Raw genomic sequence first — 25105 nt, 5'->3', positions numbered from 1 at the left:
TGAAGGTTAAAGCTAGAATCCATTGTTGAAACTATACCAAAGTGGTCACCCGCCTCTGTTTTGGGAAAAAGTTGAGGGATGGGCCTGGAGAAATGTAGCCACTCTCAAATTCATAGACAGAGCTATGGATGCAATGACTGACCATCCCTGATATCAAAATTATAGTTTCAATCATGTTTTAAGGCTATACAGTGTTTGTTTACGTTGTTTACAAACATTGGAGTAAAACAGGCTTTTATTTGGGGTTCTGATAGGATGAGACAGTTGAACTAAGCTCATGAGACATTTACAAGTTATATTCTTCAAAAATCAATGGTTATATACCATTAGTTTATAAGTCCAAAAATGGATGTTGCAACTAAGTATTCTAGCTTTAAGCATGACGAAAAGATGCTGAAAATAATGATTGTTTTTGATCAGTGATGTATACTGATGGTTTACGTCAATGAAACTCTACATAGACTGACACTTGGTGTAGTATAACCACAACCAATGAATACAGATGAGAATGCCAACACAGCTTTGGATGCAGTGAATTACCAAAACTGTTGGCTGAAACCTAACATTTCCTCTCACGACCAGCAGACTTCACTCACTATCAGTCTTGTTTTTCTTTGATTCTTAGTCTTGTTTTTCTTTCCAATAAATTTCAAAAAGCAGTCAAATGGGAGATTATTTCTTTTTAATTTTGGTCGTTTCTGAATAGAAAATAATATCAGTGCACTCTACAATACATCCAGCAATATCATGTTTAAATAATTGAGGAAGGATCTTTGCGGTTAAGAGATGAGTTCTCTTGCTACTGTCTATGCTAAATAACCCAGACAGGATGTAGGCCTAACGTCTGCTGCATAAATGACTGCAAACAAAAGCTATGCTACAGCAAAATATAACCAATGTGATTGATTGTGATGTGAAATACCCTGTATTGTTGATTTTTTATGTAGTCAACACACCAGTAGCAATGAAACCATTTTAGAAAAAGGGGGATTGATAGTGGGATGGGGCCATATTCTAAAAGACACGCATTATCTTCAGTCAGAGTTTTCTAAAAAGTAATTTTTACACTTAGTACAAAAAAAGACATTTCTACCCGTTAGTGCTTTGTTTTAAGATACTATAACATAAATAAACAATTTATTTTCAGTGTTCAAACAGACAGTTCCAGTGTGACTGGAAAACTAACATACTCCACCGTATTCCAGTTGGCAGCAGAGGGCTTACTATAGAGACTTCTCCACTTTCAATGCGCCCCAAGGCACCACACTTACACAGCGTTCTTCATGTCTATACAGCTCCAAAAAGAAAACACCTCAAGTTTGGGGGCTCAAATATTCACCTCTGCTCTCTCCCTCTGTGGAAAAAGAAAGTAAAACTCAAAAGTTCTCACTAAAAGACTTTTAGAGTCTCATGCCAGTCTCATCCCTCAACAGTTACTGTCATTTTCTACCACATCTCCAGAGTCTGTCTTTATGTTCCATGAAGAAGCCATTCTGTGAAAAAAATAACTACAAATCCCAGAGTGCAATGCACAGTTCCCATCCAGGCACCATTTGCTTCCTGTAGTCCTAACTTTTACATCAGTACATGATCACACATTATTCTTTCTCAGTCAGTCAAAGATTTTAGTATTATTACCTATTGATATTTAGCCCTCACTTTTCTTTTAAAAAGCTCATATAGATTCTGCTGTGCAAAACGATGCCATGAAGAGCTGATATTGAACATTCCATTCCTTTTTATTTTTAAATCTCTCACTATTCCTGTTCCAAGACATTCCTCTGGGGGTCTTCCTTGTCATCCAGCTAGTCCTGCCACGCCCCTCCCAATCATAGTACCGTACTGTAGGTCCGTTATGTCATGCCCCTTTATTTGCAGGTAAACACCTCCGTCCTCTCGCTGCATGTGTTGCACTTGACGAAGCAGCACCACTGGAACTTACAGTTGCACTGCCACACTTTGGTGTACTGGTGCGTGTTGTAACCCCGGCCACAGCACATGAGGTCGCAGCCGTCCGTGTGGGGCGAGGTGCGGTTACACAGCCTCCCCTGGGTGCCAACGCTCCCCGTGGCTGCATCCTCCTCGCAGTAGTTGGGCGACCTCTCGATGTAGACGAGGTCGGTCTCCATGGGTTTGCGGTAGCCCTGGGTCTTCTTCACCTTGAGGAAGGTGGGCTGGCGTAGTCGGCTGGCCCGGACCACCTCCACGTGGACCGCCTGGTTGTACTTGTCTTTCAGGACGTAGCCGATCTCTCGGAACTTGGGCAGGGTCGTCCAGCAGGTTTTGGTGGTGCAGGAGCCTGATACACCATGACACTTACACTCCAACTTCATCCGCTCCTCCAGGACCTGCATGGACACACAGGGATAGAGGAGGTTACATGGCGTTAAATTACATTACTAAACATTACATAACATTACATGGACAAACAGGGGGAGAGAGTCATACATTACATTTTATTACTGGGGTAGGTCCAGTGTTGAAATACAGACATGACCTGACTTGGGTGGAAAGAGAAACCAAAAGTGAAGAGGTTGCTAGCTAGCTCTGCTGCTGAATGAACAATGGAAAAAACTATCCCCAGAAGGTCAGTGAGAAAAGATGGTCCTTGGATAATATCATGTTTTTCTATAATAAAAGAATATTAGACAAGACCAAGCTGTTCTCAAACGTTGGTGAACTACCACACTTTTCTCAAAACTCCTTACGAATTACCTCTTGAGCCAACAACTGTACTTTGAAGGGATATTATTTTAGTGCGTTTGGCAATAACTACTAAACTCCTAAACCAAATGCAAGGTGAAAATGTGACAGGATGCTGTCCAACAATCCTCTATTGGGCTTGGTAACATTTGATGATTTTTCTTTTTAAAAAGTACGAGAACATTTAATGATACTAATGAATCACACTGCTCCAAAGTCTTCCCTGACACTTTAAAAAGGACATACTCAGATAAGAATCATGAACCAATTTTTACAAGACAAGTCTGAGAATACGTGAAAGCATAAAGTTTCAATGTCTCTAACAGTCTTTTAATATTTTTTAATTAAAAGTGTCAAAACATGGAGCGATACCACACTGTTGCATGGACCAAAAGACAACTGTTGTCTGTGATGTATTTGGAGCACTGTTAGCTAATGTCTAAGTACAGTATACACCATGGCACTGTGGCAAAATGACACTATATAGACTACCGTTCAACAGTTTGGGGTCACCTAGAAATGTCCCTGTTTTTGAAAGAAAAGCACATTTTTTGTCCATTAAAATAACATCAAATTGATCATAAAAACAGTGTAGACATTATTAATGTTGTAAATGACTTGTAGCTGGAAACGGCTGATTTTTAATGGAATATCTACATAGGCGTACAGAGGCCCATTATCAGCAACCATCACTTCTGTGTTCCAATGGCATGTTGTGTTAGCTAATCCAAGTTTATCATTTTAAAAGGCTAATTGATCATTAGAAAACCCTTTTGCATTTATGTTAGCACAGCTGAAAACTGTTGTACTGATTAAAGAAGCAATACAACTGGCCTTCTTTAGACTAGTTGAGTATCTGGAGCATCAGCATTTGTGGGTTCGATTACAGGCTAACAATGGCCAGAAACAAAGACCTTTCTTCTGAAACTCATCAGTCTATTCTTGTTCTGAGAAATGAAGGCTATTCCATGTGAGAAAATGCCAAGAAACTGAAGATTTCGTGCAAAGCTGTGTACTACTCCCTTCACAGACAGAGCAAACTGGCCCTAACCAGAATAGAAAGAGGAGTGGGAGGCCCCGGTTCACAACTGAGCAGGAGGACTAGTACATTAGAGTGTCTAGTTTGAGAAACAGAAGCCTCACAAGTCCTCAACTGGCAGCTTCATTAAATAGTACCCGCAAAACATCAGTCTTAACGTCAACAGTGAAGAGGCGACTCCTGAATGCTGGCCTATATATATACAGAACCAGTCAAAAGTTTGGATACACCTACTCATTCAAGGGATTTTCTTTATTTTTACCAATTTGTACATTGTAGAATAATAGTGAAGCCATCAAAACTGTGAAATAACACATATGGAATCATGTAGTAACCAAAAAAGTGTTACACAAATCAATATATACTGCTCAAAAAAATAAAGGGAACACTTAAACAACACATCCTAGATCTGAATGAAAGAAATAATCTTATTAAATACTTTTTTCTTTACATAGTTGAATGTGCTGACAACAAAATCACACAAAAAGAATCAATGGAAATCCAATTTATCAACCCATGGAGGTCTGGATTTGGAGTCACACTCAAAATTAAAGTGGAAAACCACACTACAGGCTGATCCAACTTTGATGTAATGTCCTTAAAACAAGTCAAAATGAGGCTCAGTAGTGTGTGTGGCCTCCACGTGCCTGTATGACCTCCCTACAATGCCTGGGCATGCTCCTGATGAGGTGGCGGATGGTCTCCTGAGGGATCTCCTCCCAGACCTGGACTAAAGCATCCGCCAACTCCTGGACAGTCTGTGGTGCAACGTGGCGTTGGTGGATGGAGCGAGACATGATGTCCCAGATGTGCTCAATTGGATTCAGGTCTGGGGAACGGGCGGGCCAGTCCATAGCATCAATGCCTTCCTCTTGCAGGAACTGCTGACACACTCCAGTCACATGAGGTCTAGCATTGTCTTGCATTAGGAGGAACCCAGGGCCAACCGCACCAGCATATGGTCTCACAAGGGGTCTGAGGATCTCATCTCGGTACCTAATGGCAGTCAGGCTACCTCTGGTGAGCACATGGAGGGCTGTGCGGCCCCCCAAAGAAATGCCACCCCACACCATGACTGACCCACCGCCAAACCGGTCATGCTGGAGGATGTTGCAGGCAGCAGAATGTTCTCCACTGCGTCTCCAGACTCTGTCACGTCTGTCACGTGCTCAGTGTGAACCTGCTTTCATCTGTGAAGAGCACAGGGCGCCAGTGGCAAATTTGCCAATCTTGGTGTTCTCTGGCAAATGCCAAACGTCCTGCACGGTGTTGGGCTGTAAGCATAACCCCCACCTGTGGACGTCGGGCCCTCATACCACCCTCATGGAGTCTGTTTCTGACCGTTTGAGCAGACACATGCACATTTGTGGCCTGCTGGAGGTAATTTTGCAGGGCTCTGGCAGTGCTTCTCCTGCTCCTCCTTGCACAAAGGCGGAGGTAGCGGTCCTGATGCTGGGTTGTTGCCCTCCTACGGCCTCCTCCACGTCTCCTGATGTACTGGCCTGTCTCCTAGTAGTGCTTCCATGCTCTGGACACTACGCTGACAGACACAGCAAGCCTTCTTGCCACAGCACGCATTGATGTGCCATCCTGGATGAGCTGCACTACCTGAGCCACTTGTGTGGGTTGTAGACTCCGTCTCATGCTACCACTAGAGTGAAAGCACTGCCAGCATTCAAAAGTGACCAAAACATCAGCCAGGAAGCATAGGAACTGAGAAGTGGTCTGTGGTCCCCACCTGCAGAACCACTCCTTTATTGGGGGTGTCTTGCTAATTGCCTTTAATTTTCACCTGTTGTCTATTCCATTTGCACAACAGCATGTGAAATTTATTGTCAATCGGTGTTGCTTCCTAAGTGGACAGTTTGATTTCACAGAAGTGTGATTGACTTGGAGTTACATTGTGTTGTTTAAGTGTTCCCTTTATTTTTTTGAGCAGTGTATATTTTATATTTGAGATTCTTCAAAGTAGTCAACCGTTGCCTTGATGAAAGCTTTGCACACTCTTGGCATTCTCTCAACCAGCTTCACGAGGGAGTCACCTGGAATGCATTTCAATTAACAGGTGTGCCTTGTTAAAACTTAATTTGTGGAATTTCTTTCCTTCTTAATGTGTTTGAGCCTATCGGTTCTGTTGTGACAAGGTAGGGATGGTATACAGAAGACAGACCTATTTGGTAAAAGACCAAGTCCATATTATTTAAAGAACAGCTCAAATAAGCTAAGAGAAACGACAGTCCATCATTATTTTAAGAGCCGACACCAATAAGAAGAAGAGACCTTCTTGGGCCAGGAAACACGAGCAATGGAAATTAGACCGGTGGATATCTGTCCTTGGTTCAACTTTGGAAAATCTGTCCTTTGGTCCAAATTAGACATTTTTGGTTCCACCGTGTCTTTGTGAGACACAGAGTTGGTGAACGGATCTGCATGTGTGGTTCCCACCGTGAATCATGGAGGAGGAGGTGTGATGGTGTGAGGGTGCTTTGCTGGTGACACTGTCAGTGATTTATTTAGAATTCAAGCCACACTTCACCAGCATGGCTACCACAGCATTCTGCAGCGATACGCCATCCAATCTGGTTTGCGCTTAGTGGGACTACCATTTGTTTTTCAACAGGACAATGACCCAAAACACACCTCCAGGCTGTGTAAGGGCGATTTGACCAAGAAGGTGATGAAGTGCTGCATCAGATGTCCTGGCCTCCACAATCACCCGACCTCAACCCAATTGAGATGGTTTGGGATGAGTTGGACCGCAGAGTGAAGGAAAAGCAGCCAACAAGTGCTCAGCTATGTGGGAACTCCTTCACGACTGCTGGAAAAGCATTCCAGATGACTACCTCATGAAGCTGGTTGAGAGAATGCCAAGAGTGTGCAACGCTGTCATCATGGCAAAGGTTGGGTACTTTCAAGAATCTCAAATCTCTAAAAAAAATTGGTGACTACAGGATTCCATATGTGTTATTTCATAGTTTTGATGTCTTCACCATGATTCTATAGTAAAAATAAAGAATGAGTAGGTGTGTCCAAACTTTTGACTGGTACTGTATATACAGTTGAAGTCGGAAGTTTACATACACTTAGGTTGGAGTCATTAAAACTTGTTTTTCAACCACCCCACAAATGTCTTGTTAACAAACTATAGTTTTGGCAAGTCGGTTAGGACATCTACTTTGTGTATGACACAAGTAATCTTTCCAACAAATGTTTACAGACAGATTATTTCACTCATAATTCACTGTGTCACAATTCCAGTGGGTCAGAAGTTCACATACACTAAGTTGACTGTGCCATTAAACAGCTTGGAAAATTCCAGAAAATAATGACATGGCTTTAGAAGCTTCTGATAGACTAATTGACATAATCTGAGTCAATTGGAGGTGTACCTGTGGATGTATTTCAAAGCCTACCTTCAAATTCAGTATTTTGCTTGACATCATGGGAAAATCAAAGGAAATCAGCCAATACCTCAGAAAAACAATTGTAGACCTCCACAAGTCTGGTTCATCCTTGGGAGCAATTTCCAAATGCCTGAAGGTACCACGTTCACCTGTACAATAAGGGATCATAACTTTCACCTGGATTCACCTGGTCAGTCTATTTCATGGAAAGAATGTTTTGTACACTCAGTGTAAATTCTTTAGAGAGAGACCAAGAAACATTCTGAGTGAAGAGGACGTATTTATTTGAGTTCAATATTGTGTTTATTAATGAATAACAAAGAGTTTTCAGCAGACGGTTGGTAAATGCACTCTTTGTATGGAGGAGTCCCTGTAAGTGGAAACGGATGTTCACAATGACAGATGCGTGCCATTCCATAGACAGTTGTTTTGATTTTAAAGTATTTGAGTATATTGTGTTATAGAATAGAGAGTTGTGTTTGATCTGAATTCACACTGGTTGTTTGTTCTGTGCGTTGTGCCACATCCATATACATCTGAGGGTCAAACATTCACAATCTGGCGTAGAGTGACTGTTCCCTATGAAGTAGACCAAACCAGGCATATCTGACATTCTAAGAGCGACACTGATGCCAGCTATATGTCAAAAACAGGGGAAAATGCACTTACTGGTAATATTCAACCATATAATTATCCCTACCTTCCTGAAGACTACATCAATAGCAAGGGAAAATAAATATACATCTCATATAACCATACACCATTACGCTTGAGTTAAATGTGGATCATTCAGCTATTTAATGCGTTGCAGATACGACATAGTCGACAGATGATTATTAACTGTTTGCATCTGGATCAGCGTGTATGCTGGGATCATGGTTTGGTTAATTGACTAAAGAAACATGGCGTTTAAATGAAAGAATGATTAAATATTGGATGTCACAATGAAACAGATCATCCAAATCAACACTTCAAGGCCTCTTATCTTCAATCAAAACACTGTTACATGTTCAGATAGCAGACATATATCTTAGAAACGGAATCGTTTCAAAATGCACTAGTACCCATTCATTACCAAGCTCATCTCTGACATGTTTACATACATTTTAGTCATTTAGCAGACGCTCTTATCCGTACTGGTCCCCCGTGGGAATTGTGGCATGTGGCATGTGGCATGTGGCACACAGTGTAGAAGAGAACTCGTCTTAAATGCCTAATCCTAGGGCATCTGGGAAATATTGTGTGGTGTCCTCAGCAGTTTAGTGTCAGGACCAAGTCAATCCTGGTCTACAACAGGCCACTACTTACCTACTGTAAATCGGCATTCTGTCACTACAGTACATGCTGTATACTGTGGAGAATAGAGTGGATGAAGTCATTGAGAAAAAAGAGACCGTGGCGCTTGTATAGGACATGGGATACATATAGTAGTCCTAACATGAATCTTCCAACCTAACTGGGTGCTTCTACTTGTAAGAACCAAGTATGCATTCGTTATATAAGATGTTCCGTTTTGTTGGCAGGGCATTTTTCCAGAGCAGTTTTTTTCCTGGCATGACGCCTTGCCAGCAGTAGTCATCGTTTCTGTCAGACACTTCCACAATGTACACAATGTACACAGAGTTATGGATGAATAAATGCTGCCTGATTCTTACATTGACACTGTATGTGTTTTGAAATCCGTCATTAGCAGATATTCGATTGAAAGCGTGAGGAGAAGGTACATAGAATACTTGAGGGTCAACCGACAATCCCGTTACAGATGATGATTCAGAATGAGGATTTCCCAAAATATATGGTGGTATAAACCACAATGAATGTCTGTGTGAAACAGAATTACTGAATGGTTGAAAACATTTACTTTACACTGTGTCCATCAAAACCTTGTCTGCTACCAATTAGTCAGATATGACCAGATTTGTCAAACTCACTGGATCCCAGTATACAGAGAGACTAAATCATTCCATGGGTTTGTCTGTATTTATTTGGGATTCACAGAACTGGAGCCTACAGTGTTTGTGTCGGAATGTTCTAGATGCAGAGGGATCTTTGTAGTGGTAGAGTAGTAGTCTCGGGCCAGCATCAATCAAACCACAAACACTGTGAAGAAAATCACATTATTCCTGTGCTGTGAAAATGCATCCTTTCAAAGAAAAAAATGTGTTTAGCTGAGTCTCCCCGTTGTCTCGTTAATCAACAGATTGCACTTAAAAATGTACTGATCCCCCACAATGCCCCGTTTCCACAGTGTGTGTTTGATTGAACCCCATCCTCTGTACCAAACCTCTGCCAGGCTTAACTCAGACTCAGACAGGTCATCTGACTACGATCCCCTCATATCAGTCTGCCTGCGTTAACTCCGGCATTGTCGCTGTGCTTTCAGAAACTGAATGGGCGCAGTGAAATGGCAGTGCTGTGTTTTTGGTACGGCTGAGAGACCTGCAATAATATCCTGTTCCTGACTTTACACTTCATAATTCCATGAAAGGGCTGGATGGAGGGCCATGGCAGAACTCCATCTGGCAGACGGCTGCCGGCCGCGCTCCGCTCCGCTTTCCCAGCGAACACACGATTAAACCCTGGACTTATTCATTAGATCCATTTGTCACCAGAATGCCAGAGAAGCCCAGAGAGGCATGCGCTCTCTCTCTTTCTCTTGCTTTCTCACTCTTTCTGTCTCTCTGTTATGATTCATGTTGTTCTTTGTTCTGGGATGACTAATAACAAACAAACATAGCCCAGGACCACACCACCACCACCACCACAGGAGAAGTGTGCCAGATCTCCAAGAGAAAAACACCCCACATTATAGTGGGAAAAAAATCTGTAATTGAGCTAAAGCAAAACATGCTGCTGAGAGGCTAACTGTCAATCAGCATGACCCCCATTTAGGAGTTGCCGCCACCACTCTGTAGGTTCCATTCTTGATCTGGGCTGGGGTGTTTACACATGGATGCGCGTGCACACACACAAACCATAAATACACGAATGAATGAGCGTGTGCACACACACACACACACACACACACACACACACACACACACACACACACACACACCCACACACACACACACACACACACACACACACACACACACACACACACACACACACACACACACACCGATCTAAAAATATAAAGATGTATTTCTTCTATGTGGTTGTTTACCTTTCTCCCTGCCTCATTGTTGTGGAGGTTCATCAGCCGGCGCGTGGTCTTCTTGATCTCGCGGGCGTCCACGAACCTCCTGGAGAACTCAACGCCGTACTTGATGTCTGCCGAGCAGCCTCCCCACTTCCAGCCTTCTTCCTGGTTATAGTAACCCTGCTTCTCCCGGTCACAGCCACACTGGCTCAGGTTGCCCTGGCTACACGCTGCCGTGATGGCATGGGCTACGCCGGCGGCCGTGATGGCGTACGTGAACGCAGCTTCCCGGCTACCTGAGAAGAGGTAGAGAGGTTAGGGAAGTTAAATAATTGTAGAATTACAGCGATGACAACAGAACGTCATAGAAGCTTGTGTACTATGACCTTGTTGCTCTATTTTGACTTGATGATCTCTAGATAAGGAAATCAGGCACAATCGTCCAGGCAAGACCTCCCCGGCGTCCCTCCCTCCTACCTTCGGTCCCTCCTGCACCTTGGTAAGAAGGTGGTCACAGCATCAGACCACAAGTCCTCAAGGACAGCCTCCAAGTGTGCAGTGCTGTGATTCCAGGCCGAGTAGGGAGAGGAGAGTACTGTAGCTAGGTGCTGTCCACAGTGCTGAATTCCTCTCCTCGAGCACCTTGTACTGCATGCCCACATTACTACAGCTGTGCTTTGCAGGTCTGTCTGGCTGTCTGGTGCAGTTACTTCCCTTCTCCCTCTCTCTCTCTGGGAGCCTGGTGTTCTCTCTCTCTCAACAGTACACTTGCAGTGGTTAGGACTTCAGCATTACTGGTATAGGCCATGTATGCATGCACAAGTTCAGACAGAGGACAACCAACAGACAAAAGTGATGCCGGTATGACATACTATTTCCTCCAATGAGATGTATTGTTCAAGACTGTTAATACAAATGCTTTTTTCTACAATCCCTTTTCAAGTATGCATCCCCCAGACAGTGCTGTCCAATTGTCAGTAGGGAGTGCTCAGTCTTTAAAAGGCTGCTGTGCTCTAAAAGGGGCTGTGGACGCTGTGCTGTCACAGTGAGTTACCCAGGTGTCCCCTGAGTAGTCTGTGGGAGAGAGGGTCTGGGCCTCAGAGAGAGAAAAAGGGGCCCTGGGCCCCAGAGAGAGTAGAGGGGCTCTGGGCCTCAGAGAGAGAGTAGAGGGGCTCTGGGCCTCAGGGAGAGAGAGAGTAGAGGGGCTCTGGGCCTCAGAGAGAGAGGGTAGAGGGGTTCTGGGCCTCAGAGAGAGTAGAGGGGCTCTGGGCCTCAGAGAGAGAGAGAGAGAGAGAGTAGAGGGGCTCTGGGCCTCAGAGAGAGTAGAGCGGCTCTGGGCCTCAGAGAGAGAGAGAGTAGAGGGGCTCTGGGCCTCAGGGAGAGAGAGAGAGTAGAGGGGCTCTGGGCCTCAGGGAGAGAGAGAGTAGAGGGGCTCCGGTCCTCAAAGAGAGAGGGTAGAGGGACTCTGGGCCTCAGAGAGAGAGGGTAGAGGGGCTCTGGGCCTCAGAGAGAAAGGGTAGAGGGGCTCTGGGCCTCAGAGAGAAAGGATAGAGGGGCTCTGGGCCTCAGAGAGAAAGGGTAGAGGGGCTCTGGGCCTCAGAGAGAGAGGGTAGAGGGTGGAAGGAGAACAAATGCTACTAGTGACAAACCAGTGGGTTTATTGGGTCTTAAAGGGGGATATATATATATATTTTTACATGGATGTTTCTGTTTCTTTACGTAACATACTTTGCGTGTAACATCACTGTGTAGAATTCATGGTTGTGTTTTCTTCTTACTCAAATGTGTGTTCCATATCATGTAAACAATATTAATCAAGTATTTCAGATATCCAGGAGATTTTATGATCATCAGACCGACATGTACTTTCTGCTGTCAGGTCCATAAGGCAGAGCAGGCCTACTGTACCAGGCTACCAGCATGAGGGAAGGGAAAATGATATTGACCACTGCATATTGCAATACAGCCAAATTACAGTAAAAAAACATGACAAATCTCAAATGTGAAAAGTTATACGTTATTTGGCTAAGCAAATAAATATTTAATAATTTAGAAACTTACTAGATGCAAAATCATCTAGTATTTTACCTTATTTTACAACCCCAAACACTGTGGTCACATCCAGTGGAGGCTGAGGGCTAAGGCTGCTAGCCTGTGCTGCTGGAGATAAGCCCGGCCATGACTGCTGCTTCTAATGCCCTGCCTGCCTGCCCACTGCCTGCTGTATGTACTGTATGGGGACTGACTCACAAACACCAGCCTTACTGATTACCAACAGAGCTGTGTCCTGCCAGCTTGTGGTCACTCTCAGCCACCTTCATCTCACAGACACACACACACACACACACACAGAATCGCATACAGACACATGCACACAGACACACACACACAACGAACACACACACACACGGAGGGGCAGTGTAATGGTAAAAACAGAATGGAGTATGACGTTTCCAGGGTAAGAAGGGTGGTTCCCTGTGCCATAGATGCAGGCCTGTTTCTGGGCCCATTCAGCCTGCACTAACACTTCTCATGGGGGAAATGGTATTGGTTGACACCCCCTGTTGGGTCTGGAACTGTCAACTAACGCTAAAGGCATCAACAAGCTTCAGTTTGGCTTGTGCCTAGCCGGGCTCGGCTAGGAGAACCAAACGAGTGTGCTCGCATACTCCCTTAAAGGACATTCCCTTGAAAACATTTCCTTTCATTTGACCTTTATTTTAGCAGGGAGTCACCATTGAGACCAGTGTCTCTTTGTCAAGGAGCCCTGCATATACAATATTCATAGAACTAAATAATCTAATACAATATAAAACAAGTCAAATACAGACAAACATGAATACACAAAAGACAATCAACTAAAACAAACACATTGTTCATTATAAGATGCCTCTTTCCAATCTGTAAACAGCGCCAGGGACACTAAGGCATCTCTCTAAACAGCGCCAGGGACACTAAGGCATCTCTCTAAACAGCGCCAGGGACACTAAGGCATCTCTCTAAACTGCCCCAGGGACACTAAGGCATCTCTCTAAACAGCGCCAGGGACACTAAGGCATCTCTCTAAACAGCGCCAGGGACACTAAGGCATCTCTCTAAACAGCGCCAGGGACACTAAGGCATCTCTCTAAACTGCCCCAGGGACACTAAGGCATCTCTCTAAACAGCGCCAGGGACACTAAGGCATCTCTCTAAACAGCGCCAGGGACACTAAGGCATCTCTCTAAACTGCCCCAGGGACACTAAGGCATCTCTCTAAACAGCCCCAGGGACACTAAGGCATCTCTCTAAACTGCCCCAGGGACACTAAGGCATCTCTCTAAACTGCCCCAGGGACACTAAGGCATCTCTCTAAACAGCACCAGGGACACTAAGGCATCTCTCTAAACTGCCCCAGGGACACTAAGGCATCTCTCTAAACTGCCCCAGGGACACTAAGGCATCTCTCTAAACAGCACCAGGGACACTAAGGCATCTCTCTAAACTGCCCCAGGGACACTAAGGCATCTCTCTAAACAGCGCCAGGGACACTAATACCTCTATGTGTACTGCTTTTTGGAGATTATTCCAAACATATGGGGCATAAAAACTAAAGGCCAATTTACCTAACTCTGAAGACACCAAAGGAGTCTCTCAATCCTGTGAACGTACTTTGAAATCTTAATAGTGAAGTGAAGTAAGTCGGAAGCTTGTGGAACAGGGCTTTGTGAACAAAAAGAGAGTAATGATGTGATCTACATGACTTCAAAGAGGTCCAGCCAACCTTTTGGTAAAGAATACAGTGATGAGCTCTATGACAAATGGCATCCAGGGGTTTAAGAGAACAGGCAGCTGCACTTTAATAAATAGTATCACCATAAGCAAGAACTGATAGAAAGTTTGACAGCACAATCTGCTTCCTGCTGACTAGAGAGAGAAAATATCTGTTTTGTAAAAGGCCACTTTAAATCTTAGTTTCTTAACAAGCTCATTCGTATGTTTTTTAAACTATAAATCATTGTCAATCCAAATACCAAGGTATTTCTATGACAGACTAGTTCAATTATAGAACCATCTGATGAGTGAAGACCTAATCCATTTGAGACAATCTTACGAGAACTTGAAAACAACAGCTATTTCGTTTTTCCTGTATTAAACCTGTTGTGGATAGGGGGCAGTATTTCACGGCCGGATAAAAAACGTACCCGATTTAATCTGGTTACTACTCTTGCCCAGAAACTAGAATATGCATATATATATATTAGTAGATTTGGATAGAAAACACTCTAAAGTTACTAAAACTGTTTGAATGGTGTCTGTGAGTATAACAGAACTCATATGGCAGGCCAAAACCTGAGAAGATTCCATGCAGGAAGTGGCCTGTCTGACAATTTGTTGTCCATCTGTTGCATCTCTATCAAAATTACAGTATCTGTGCTGTTACGTGACACTTTCTAAGGCTTCCATTGGCTCTCAAAAGCCTTCAGAAAGCGGAATCACGCGTCTCCTGTCTCTGGGCAAAGTACAGCAGCAGAGTTTGTAAGTGGTCTGCCTGGGGACAGTGAGACTGGAGATGCGCGTTCACGAGACCTCAACATTTTTTTTTTTCTCTCTTTGAATGAATACAACATTGTCCGGTTGGAATATTATCGCTATTTTACGAGAAAAATAGCATAAAAATTGATTTTAAACAGCGTTTGACATGCTTCTAAGTACGGTAATGGAATATTTTGAATTTTTTTGTCACGAAATGTGCTCGCGCGTTACACTTTAGATAGTGACCTGAACGCACGAACAAAACGGAGGTATTTTGATATAACTATGGATTATTTGGAACCAAAACAACATTTGTTGTTGAAGTAGAAGTCCTGGGAGTGCATTAACGAGAGTCTTATCTTTCAAATGGTGTAAAATAGTCATATGTTTGAGACATTGAAGTTATAGCATTTTTAAGGTTTTTGTATTTCGCGCCACGCTCTACCATTGGATATTAGGCGAGGCGTTCCGCTAGCGGAACGTCTGTCCTCAACATTAAGCACTAGTTTTAACCAGGGATTTCTGCACAGCTGCAAAATTGGACTGTAGCCTTGTCACAGCCAGGTCAGCAGTTGGAGCAATTGCATACATTGTAGTATCATTGACCAAGTATTTATATACATAGTGAAAAGACCAGGTCCTTGAATCGACCCCTGCGGAACACCTGCATGTACTTCACGAAATTCGGACTTCACCCCATCAACCACGATGGCCTAAGTTCTGTCACTTAGATCAGTGGTTCCCAAACTTGACTACCAGTCTGAATTAATTGGTTGGGGCAGAGAGGAGGAAGTGCAACCCTTTAGAGATTAGACAGTTTTCCAGATTTTAGCTGAGTTTCCCTTGCAATCATAAAGAGTGGTTACATAATAGAGGTCAACCGATTATGATTTTTTTTCAACGCCGATGCCGATACCGATTATTGGAGGGCCAAACGCGCCGATACCGATTAATCGGACGTTTTTTGTTTGTTTTTGTAATAATGACAATTACAACAATACTGAATGAACACTTATTTTAACTTAATATAATACATCAATAAAATCAATTTAGCCTCAAATAAATAATGAAACATGTTCAATTTGGTTTAAATAATGTAAAAACAAAGTGTTGGAGATGAAAGTAAAAGTGCAATATGTTCCATGTGAGAAAGCTAACGTTTAAGTTCCTTGCTCAGAACATGAGAACATATGAAAGCTGGTGGTTCCTTTTAAAATGAGTCTTCAATATTCCCAGGTAAGAAGTTTTAGGTTGTAGTTATTATAGGAATTAGAGGACGATTTCTCTCTATACGATTTGTGTTTCAAATACCTTTGACTATTGGATGTTCTTATAGGCACTTTAGTATTGCCAGTGTAACAGTATAGCTTCTCCTCGCTCCTACCTGGGCTCGAACCAGGAACACATCGACAACAGCCACCCTCGAAGCAGCGTTACCCATGCAGAGCAAGGGGAACAACTACTCCAAGTCTCAGAGCGAGTGACATTTGAAACGCTATTAGCACGCACCCCGCTAACTAGCTAGCCATTTCACATCGGTTACACCAGCCTAATCTCGGGAGTTGATAGGCTTGAAGTCATAAACAGCGCAATGCTTGAAGCATTGCGAAGAGCTGCTGGCAAAATGCACGAAAGTGCTGTTTGAATGAATGCTTACGAGCCTGCTGGTGCCTACCACCGCTCAGTCAGACTGCTCTATCAAATATCCAATCATAGACTTAATAATAATATAATAAACACACAGAAATACGAGCCTTAGGTCATTAATATGGTCGAATTCGGAAACTATCATCTCGAAAACAAAACGTTTATTCTTTCAGTGAAATACGGAACCATTCTGTATTTTATCTAACGGGTGGCATCCCTAAGTCTAAATATTCCTGTTACATTGCACAACCTTCAATGTTATGTCATAATTACGTAAAATTCTGGCAAATTAGTTCGCAACGAGCGGCCCAAACTGTTGCATATACCCTGACTCTGCGTGCAATGAACGCAAGAGAAGTGACACAATTTCACCTGGTTAATATTGCCTGCTAGCCTGGATTTCTTTTAGCTAAATATGCAGGTTTAAAAATATATACTTCTGTGTATTGATTTTAAGAAAGGCATTGATGTTTATGGTTAGGTACAGTCATGCAACAATTGTGCTTTTTTCGCAAATGCGCTTTTGTTAAATCATCCTCCGTTTGGCGAAATTGGCTGTCTTTGTTAGGAAGAAATAGTCTTCACACAGTTCGCAATGAGCCAAGCGGCCAAAACTGCTGCATATACCCTGACTCTGTTGCAAGAGGTGACACATTTTCCCTAGTTAAAAGAAATTCATGTTAGCAGGCAATATTAACTAAATATGCAGGTTTAAATATATATACTTGTGTATTGATTTTAAGAAAGACATTGATGTTTATGGTTAGGTACACGTTGGATCAACGACAGTCCTTTTTCGCGACTGCGCACCACATCGATTATATGCAACGCAGGACAGGCTAGATAAACTAGTAATATCATCAACCATGTGTAGTTAACTAGTGATTATGATTCATTGATTGATTGTTTTTTCTAAGATACGTTTAATGCTAGCTAGCAACTTACCTTGGCTTCTTACTGCATTCGCGTAACAGGCAGGCTCCTCGTGGAGTGCAATGTAAAGCAGGTGGTTAGAGCATTGGACTAGTAACCGTAATGGTTGCAAGATTGAATCCCCGAGCTGACAAGGTAAAAATCTGTCTTTCTGCCCCTGAACAAGGCAGTTAACCCACCGTTCCTAGGCCGTCATTGAAAATAAGAATGTGTTCTTAACTGACTTGCCTAGTTAAATAAAGGTGTAAAAAAATATATATATATATTAAAATCGGCAAATCGGTGTCCAAAAATACCGATTACCGATTGTTATGAAAACTTGAAATCGGCCCTAATTAATCGGCCATTACGATTAATCGGTCGACCTCTATTACATAATAATCACATTTAGCCTTTTTGGTCAGTCTTACACATTGACTCCTCAGTTGCCTAAAAGAAAAAAGCGGCTGTAGTACTGTTTGTCCATTTTGAGACGCCGTAGCCAGTATACACATCCTCAGAATAGTATAACTAAAGAAATCTGTCATTAATTTTGACGTTTTTGCCGAGGGGATCTTAGTCGCACAATTTTGCTTCTAACTAGGATGTTTGATGCAGTATTTTTATTTAACCATTATTTCACCAGGCAAGTCAGTTAAGAACAAATTCTTATTTACAATGACGGCCTACCCCGGCCAAACCCGGACGACACTGGGCCAATTGTGCGCCGCCCTATGGGACTCCCAATCACCGCCGGATGTGATACAGCCTGAATGACAACAGGCACTTCATTGAAGAATCTCTACTGTTGACCAATCGCCGATGAGGGGGCGTAGACTTCAGCTACTGACTTCGGCTTACCTCAAGAAAAAATGTTCAATATAACATTTATATACAAATATTCTCCTGCAGTGATCCTAAGCATAATGGAGAGCTATGTTAATGGTAATCTGCATTATCCATTAGACAATGATATCAACTGGGAAGCTGCATTATCCACCAGACAATTATATTAACTGGGAGTCTACATTATCCACTAGACAATGATATCAACTGGGAATCTGCATTATCCATTAGACAATGATATCAACTGGGAATCTGCATTATACATTAGAAAATGATATAAACATTTACTACAGCTGGACAACTTTCGTTGTATCATGTTTTGACTTTGACTGCTTTAAGTGTCTCAAAACGATATTTGAGTGTTCCACAATGTGATTTCTAAAATCTTTTTTTTAATATAGTGTCAGCTTTTTCTTAATTTTTAACTCTGCTTTGTTGGAATGGCCTCTTAAGTAAGCATTTCACGGTAAAGTCTACACCTGTTGTATTCGGCACACGTGACAAATAACATTTGATTTAATTTGTATAATTGTGGAGTGACACTTTAATACACGTTTCTAACTACAACTCTACAACTGGTTTAGGTCCTCATGAATCTGACTGTTTTACCACACACCCAAGACCCAACCCTAGGGTTTTAAAGGTTGTGATTTATGCTGTGTGAGTGAATGAGGGAGTTGCTTGATGCTTGGACTAGCAAGCAGTGAGAAACTTTAATACTGCTTCCATGGAGGAGATGTTCGATGCTACAACTGTGAGATTTCTGATGCTCCATTTCTGTGTTTGAGCCTCTGCGTCTCAGTGAGTGAAAGGTTTGATGGAGTAGTGGTGGTGAAGATATTTCATCATCGACCCGTGAGGTGGTTGATTGTGTATTGAGAAGACAGATGTTCCATGCTGTGTTGGGCGTGATGCTCCAGTGCATCTACATCTACAGTATGAATGGGACTTGTGTACTGTACTCCCATGCCCTTGGGGAGCTCCTACTTGTTGAACAGGCATGTGGTTAATGAAAGAGAAAAAGGCTAAAGAGGCACCAGGCCCCATAGTCCTGACAGGATTCCAGGAGGAACCACCCTGGGGTAGCCTTGTAGGCTGCCAGTGGAAAATTGGACTGACCAGAAAAACCTCAATGAACTTGGAATAGTCCGGGGAGAAGAATAGAGAAATATTAAACCATCTGTCTAATGGAGTTTAGTGGCAAGTGTCTGTGACAGTGTCCAATATGGACAGAAGGAGAAGGAAGGAAGGCTCAAGCTCTTCCCTGAGAGCAGTTATCAGTCAACATCCTGTGGCCATACAGGATCGCTCACTACACACTGTACAGAGGAATACACCCTGTATGGAGGATAACCCCCTGTACGGAGGAATACCCCCTGTACGGAGGAATACACCCTGTATGGAGGAATACACCCTGTATGGACGATTACCCCCTGTACGGAGGAATACACCCTGTACGGAGGAATACACCCTGTATGGAGGAATACACCCTGTACGGAGGAATACACCCTGTACGGAGGAATACACCCTGTACGGAGGAATACACCCTGTATGGAGGATAACCCCCTGTACGGAGGAATACACCCTGTACGGAGGAATACCCCCTGTATGGAGGATAACCCCCTGTACGGAGGAATACACCCTGTACGGAGGAATACACCCTGTATGGAGGATAACCCCCTGTACGGAGGAATACACCCTGTACGGAGGAATACACCCTGTATGGAGGATAACCCCCTGTACGGAGGATAACCCCCTGTATGGAGGAATACACCCTGTACGGAGGAATACACCCTGTATGGAGGAATACACCTTGTATGGAGGATAACCCCCTGTACGGAGGAATACACCCTGTACGGAGGAATACACCCTGTACGGAGGAATACACCCTGTATGGAGGATAACCCCCTGTACGGAGGAATACACCCTGTACGGAGGAATACCCCCTGTATGGAGGATAACCCCCTATACGGAGGAATACACCCTGTACGGAGGAATACACCCTGTATGGAGGATAACCCCCTGTACGGAGGAATACACCCTGTACGGAGGAATACACCCTGTATGGAGGATAACCCCCTGTACGGAGGAATACACCCTGTACGGAGGAATACACCCTGTACGGAGGAATACACCCTGTACGGAGGAATACACCCTGTATGGAGGATAACCCCCTGTACGGAGGAATACACCCTGTACGGAGGAATACCCCCTGTACGGAGGAATACACCCTGTACGGAGGAATACACCCTGTATGGAGGAATACACCCTGTACGGAGGATAACCCCCTGTACGGAGGAATACACCCTGTACGGAGGAATACACCCTGTACGGAGGAATACACCCTGTACGGAGGAATAAAACCTGTACGGAGGAATACACCCTGTACGGAGGAATACACCCTGTACGGAGGAATACAGCTGATGCAAAGAAGAGAGAGAAGCGTATGAAGAGAATGGGTGTGAGAGTATGGCCTTTACATCAGCTGACCACTGCCTGGCCTCCACGCGTCCTTCATATCTTGCCGTCCCAAATGGACCCAAACATTTCTGGATGTGGTGGCCGGCCGCTTTTACGACAATCTGTGTTTAAAGCGGAGGCGAGTGCACCACTAAACAAATTTACATGACACTGCAAAGGAGATTTACAACCTGAGAGAGTACAGGCAGTGCTAGGCTACACTAGCAACACTCTCCTGGTGACCTCTCTGGGCTCAGCGTCCCCGCCACGCCAGGCCTATGGTGATGTTGCTGACCAGGGAGGAAAAGAGGGCACAAAAGGACACAGAAAGGACACATTGGGTAGAGTCACCATAGAAACGACAGCCGGTTCATACGTACTGAGGTTACAGCCAGCCCCTGGCCTGTCTTTTTGGTGAGCTCCTGGCCTTGACACTGGACTGCAAGGGAGTGGAAACACTACAACTAACCATTCCTCTGCTCTGGACTGCCTGGAAGTGGTAGTGAGTGGAAACACTACAACTAACCATCCCTCTGGACTGGTAGTGTGATGTCTCTGTAGATCCTGTGTTTGGAGATGTGTAGGTGATGGGGACAGAGGATCAGAGGATCAGAGCTGTCCCAGTAAGTCACAGAGCACAGTGATGACTTAATCACTGCTCTGGGATGGAGCGCAGGGAGAGGGGGAGAGGATGGGGAGCTGGGGAAAGGAGGGGGAGCTGGGAAAAGGGGGAGAAGCTGGGTAGAGGGGGAGAGGAGGAGAAGCTGGGGAGAGGAGAGCGGGGAAAGGAGAGAGAGCTGGGTAGGGGGGAGTGGGGAAGAGGGGGAGAGCTGGGGAGAGGGGAGTGGTCCCGGACGGCATCAGGGTGGGGACCCAGGCAAAGCAGAGGCAGAACACACAGGCACACACACACACACACACACACACACACACACACACACACACACACACACACCACACACACACACATACACACACACACACACACACACACACACACACACACACACACACACACACACACACACACACACACACACACACACACTGAGCCCAGCAGGGCAGACCAGTGGCCTCTACACACAAGCCCAGCGTCTGTAAAAGAGAGGGGGACAGCCTTGGCTTCTGGAGAGGAAAGACATTTAAAGACCCTGTCTCTGACATGCACTCGGAGAGGAGGAGGAGGTGGAGGAGGATAGAGAGAGGAGGAGAGAGAGAAGAGGAGGAGATAGGGAAGAGGAGAGAGGAGGTGGAGGAGGAAAAAGGGAGGATGAGAGAGGAGGGAGTGGAGAGAGGGAGGAGAAGGAGAGAGGAGGAGGATAGAGGGAGGAGAAGAAGAGAGGAGGAGGGAGGGAGGGAGGGAGGGCGGAGAGAGGGTGAAGAAGGAGAGAGGACTGTGTTGCTTATAGCATGGACGGATTACAGTTATAGAACAGTTATATCGTTGTAGTCATCCATTAAAGGTGCACTATGCAGACATTTCTCCCCCATTTCCTGTTTGCACATTTTTTTATAGTTCACCTAATTTCAGTTTATGTGACAAAACAGGCAAGTATAGTGTAGAGAATCATTTTACCATCTAAATCTCACTGAAATATATTTTCCAAAACCAAAAATATTGTATTTTCAGCTGTTTGAAGCTGGTGTACAAAACTGAAAGTAAAAGTCACAAAACCGAAACTTAAGAACAGGAAGCATAGAAATAGTGCACATAGAACTTCTTAGACTTTAATTTCAATGAGAATGACAGAGCTATAACTCACATTTCTATGTGAATTTCGATGAATCGCCCAAAAAGTTACATATTGCAGCTTTGGGCACAGAGAGAGCCCATAACGTACAGCACAAATGTAATCATTAATTTGGAACAAAGAAAAAAGTGGCACCTGCTGGTAGTCACGAGGTGCTGCAGTTGAACAGTATGGTTCAGGATTCTTTAAAGGAAAACCCCTGCTTTAAATACCAACCACTCCGCCCCCCACTCAACTAATATACTCTGTACTACTGTTTTCCGTTCCGCTTTATGTACAGTTGACATGAACCTATGCTCAGAGAAAATTATAGACAAAGTTGTGGTCCGTGAGGTTTGCAGCTAGAGGAATTAGCGCAGGCATGTTCCTTCACAATAAAATCATATTTTTTTTACCAGAACTACATACTGGATGCACTCACATTGTAAACTGTAATACGTTTGGAGTCACACACTCGGGCAGTCGGAAAAAGAGTGAGTCTTAACCTCTGGTCCATAGAGTGATAATGAGTAGAGAAAGAGTTAAGTTGTAATTACAACTGAAAAACAATATCGGGTCATTTGGGTTCAATGGTTTTAAATGCTGGGAAGCCAACCAATCTGCCTCCAAGACATGGACATAAGACTTACAGTTTGAACACTGTTCATGTGCCTTGCCTACACTTCTCCCATCTGTCTTCCCCCAGGTGAGGATAAAGATTTCGACACAATGATGACACTGTCAAAAAACCAGCCAGAATCCATCAAACTCCTTTAATGGAAAATCCTATAATGAGTCAGTACAGTTCAAGACCTCATCTAACTGTGCAACTTGGAAAGAAGTTCATTTGAGGTCATTGTTAGAATGATTGTTTGTGACATCTTGTTTATTGACATCTTGTTCGATATTGAACAGTAGTATGCTGCCTAGATATCCAATGTACTGGTTGAACTGTAACTCAACCACTCATTCAAGTCTCAGAGGATATTTGATCGTCCCAACATTAACAATATGCAAAGCCTTCCATTTTCATATCGTCATCTCAATAAGGGGTTAAAGCCTCTTTAACGTTTCCTCATCCAAACCTCTCTGTATCTGTCTCTCATCTCTCTTTAATGGCCAATAGTACTGTGATTGTTGGCACATGCAAATGTGCTCTGCCGCCCTGCGGTAGTGAACACAGTTAGTGCTGGGATTGTGTGGAACAAAGCACGCTTTGAGATTACAGTTGATCCTCTCACATCCTGTTCCCCCGCGTCTAGCGGCCAGGCGGACATAGACGACACAGATCCCAGCGGACAATAACGCCACGTGGGTTATCGACCCACCCCGGCCCATGGCATCAGGCCCCCAGGGGGCAAAGGGGTGGGGCAGGCCGGGAAACCCAGCCCCTGTCAGCAGACAATATAATCTGTAGTGGAGGGAGGGGCTCCCCCCCATGCTGTCAGAGAGCAAGGGGTAGGTGGAGAGACAGAGAGAGATATTAACTTTTGGGAGTGCAATGTTTACTGTAAATGTTTTATTGTTTATTTCACTTTTGTTTATTATCTATTTCACTTGCTCTGGCAATGTAAACATATGTTTCCCATGCCAATAAAGCCCTTACATTGAAATTGAGAGAGAGAGAGAGAGAGAGAGAGAGAGAGAGAGAGAGAGAGAGAGAGAGAGAGAGAGAGAGAGAGAGAGAGAGAGAGAGAGAGAGAGAGAGAGAGAGAGAGAGAGAGAGAGAGAGAGAGAGAACCAGTCAAAAGTTCTACTATGTTGTACATTGTAGAATAATAGTGAAGACATCAAAACTATTAAATAACACATATGGTATCATGTAGTAACCAATAAAGTGTTAAACATATTTTTAGATTCTTAAATTTCCACATATGCTGAGCACTTGTTGGCTGCTTTTCCTTCACTCTGCGGTCCAACTCATCCCAAACCATCTCAATTGGGTTGAGAATAGGTGATTGTGGAGGCCAGGTCATCTGATACAGCACTCCATCACTTTCCTTCTTGGTCAAATAACCCTTATACAGCATGGAGGTGTGTTGGGTCATTGTCCTTTTGAAAAACAAATGATAGTCCCACTAAGCGCAAACCAGATGGTATGGTGTTTCGCTGCAGAACACTTTAGTAGCCAAGCTGGTTAAGTGTGCATTGAATTCTAAATAAATCATTGACTGTGTCACCAGCAAAGCACCCCCACACCATCACACCTCCTCCTCCATGCTTCACGGAGGGAACCACACATGCGGAGATCATCCGTTCACCTACTCTGCATCTCACAAAGACACGGCGTTTGGAACCAAAAATGTCTAATTTGGACTCATCAGACCAAAGGACATATTTCCACCGATCTAGTGTCCATTGCTCGTGTTTCTTGGCCCAAACAAGTGTCTTCTTCTTATTGGTGTCCTTTAGTAGTGGTTTCTTTGCAGTAATTCGACCACAAAGGCCTGATTCACGCAGTCTCCTCTAAAGAGTTGATGTTGAGATGTGTCTGTTAATTGAACTCTGTGAAGAATTTATTTGGGCTGCAATTTATGAGGCTGGCAAATCCAAGGAACTTATCCTCTGCAGCAGAGGCAACTCTGGGTCTTCCATTCCTGTGGCGGTCCTCATGAGAACCAGTTTCATCATTCATCATACGCTTGATGGTTTTTCAAAGTTCCTTGAAATTTTTTGCATTGACTGACCTTCATGTCTTAAAGTA

At 43.9% G+C, this 25105-nt stretch overlaps 1 protein-coding gene across 2 annotated transcripts in view; it reads right to left on the bottom strand.

The window, feature by feature from the left end:
• Positions 1-665: 665 nt before the first annotated feature.
• wnt7bb (wingless-type MMTV integration site family, member 7Bb) overlaps positions 666-25105 on the bottom strand; it is a 49101-nt gene continuing 24661 nt past the window's right edge. For both annotated transcript variants that reach the window (XM_014169868.3, XM_014169867.3), the window contains exons 3-4: positions 10316-10587; positions 666-2348 (exon numbers count right to left, since the gene is read on the bottom strand). In XM_014169868.3, the coding sequence (XP_014025343.1) occupies positions 1869-2348; positions 10316-10587 (752 nt within the window). In that variant the 3' untranslated portion in view covers positions 666-1868. The remainder of the gene's footprint in view (positions 2349-10315; positions 10588-25105) is intronic.

The sequence above is a fragment of the Salmo salar genome, chromosome 23, assembly GCF_965601325.2.
Source record: "Salmo salar chromosome 23, fSalSal1, whole genome shotgun sequence".
In the NCBI taxonomy this organism is placed as follows: Eukaryota; Metazoa; Chordata; class Actinopteri; order Salmoniformes; family Salmonidae; genus Salmo; species Salmo salar.
Note: the sequence above shows the minus strand (reverse complement) of the source record. Positions and strands in the feature narration are given on the sequence as shown.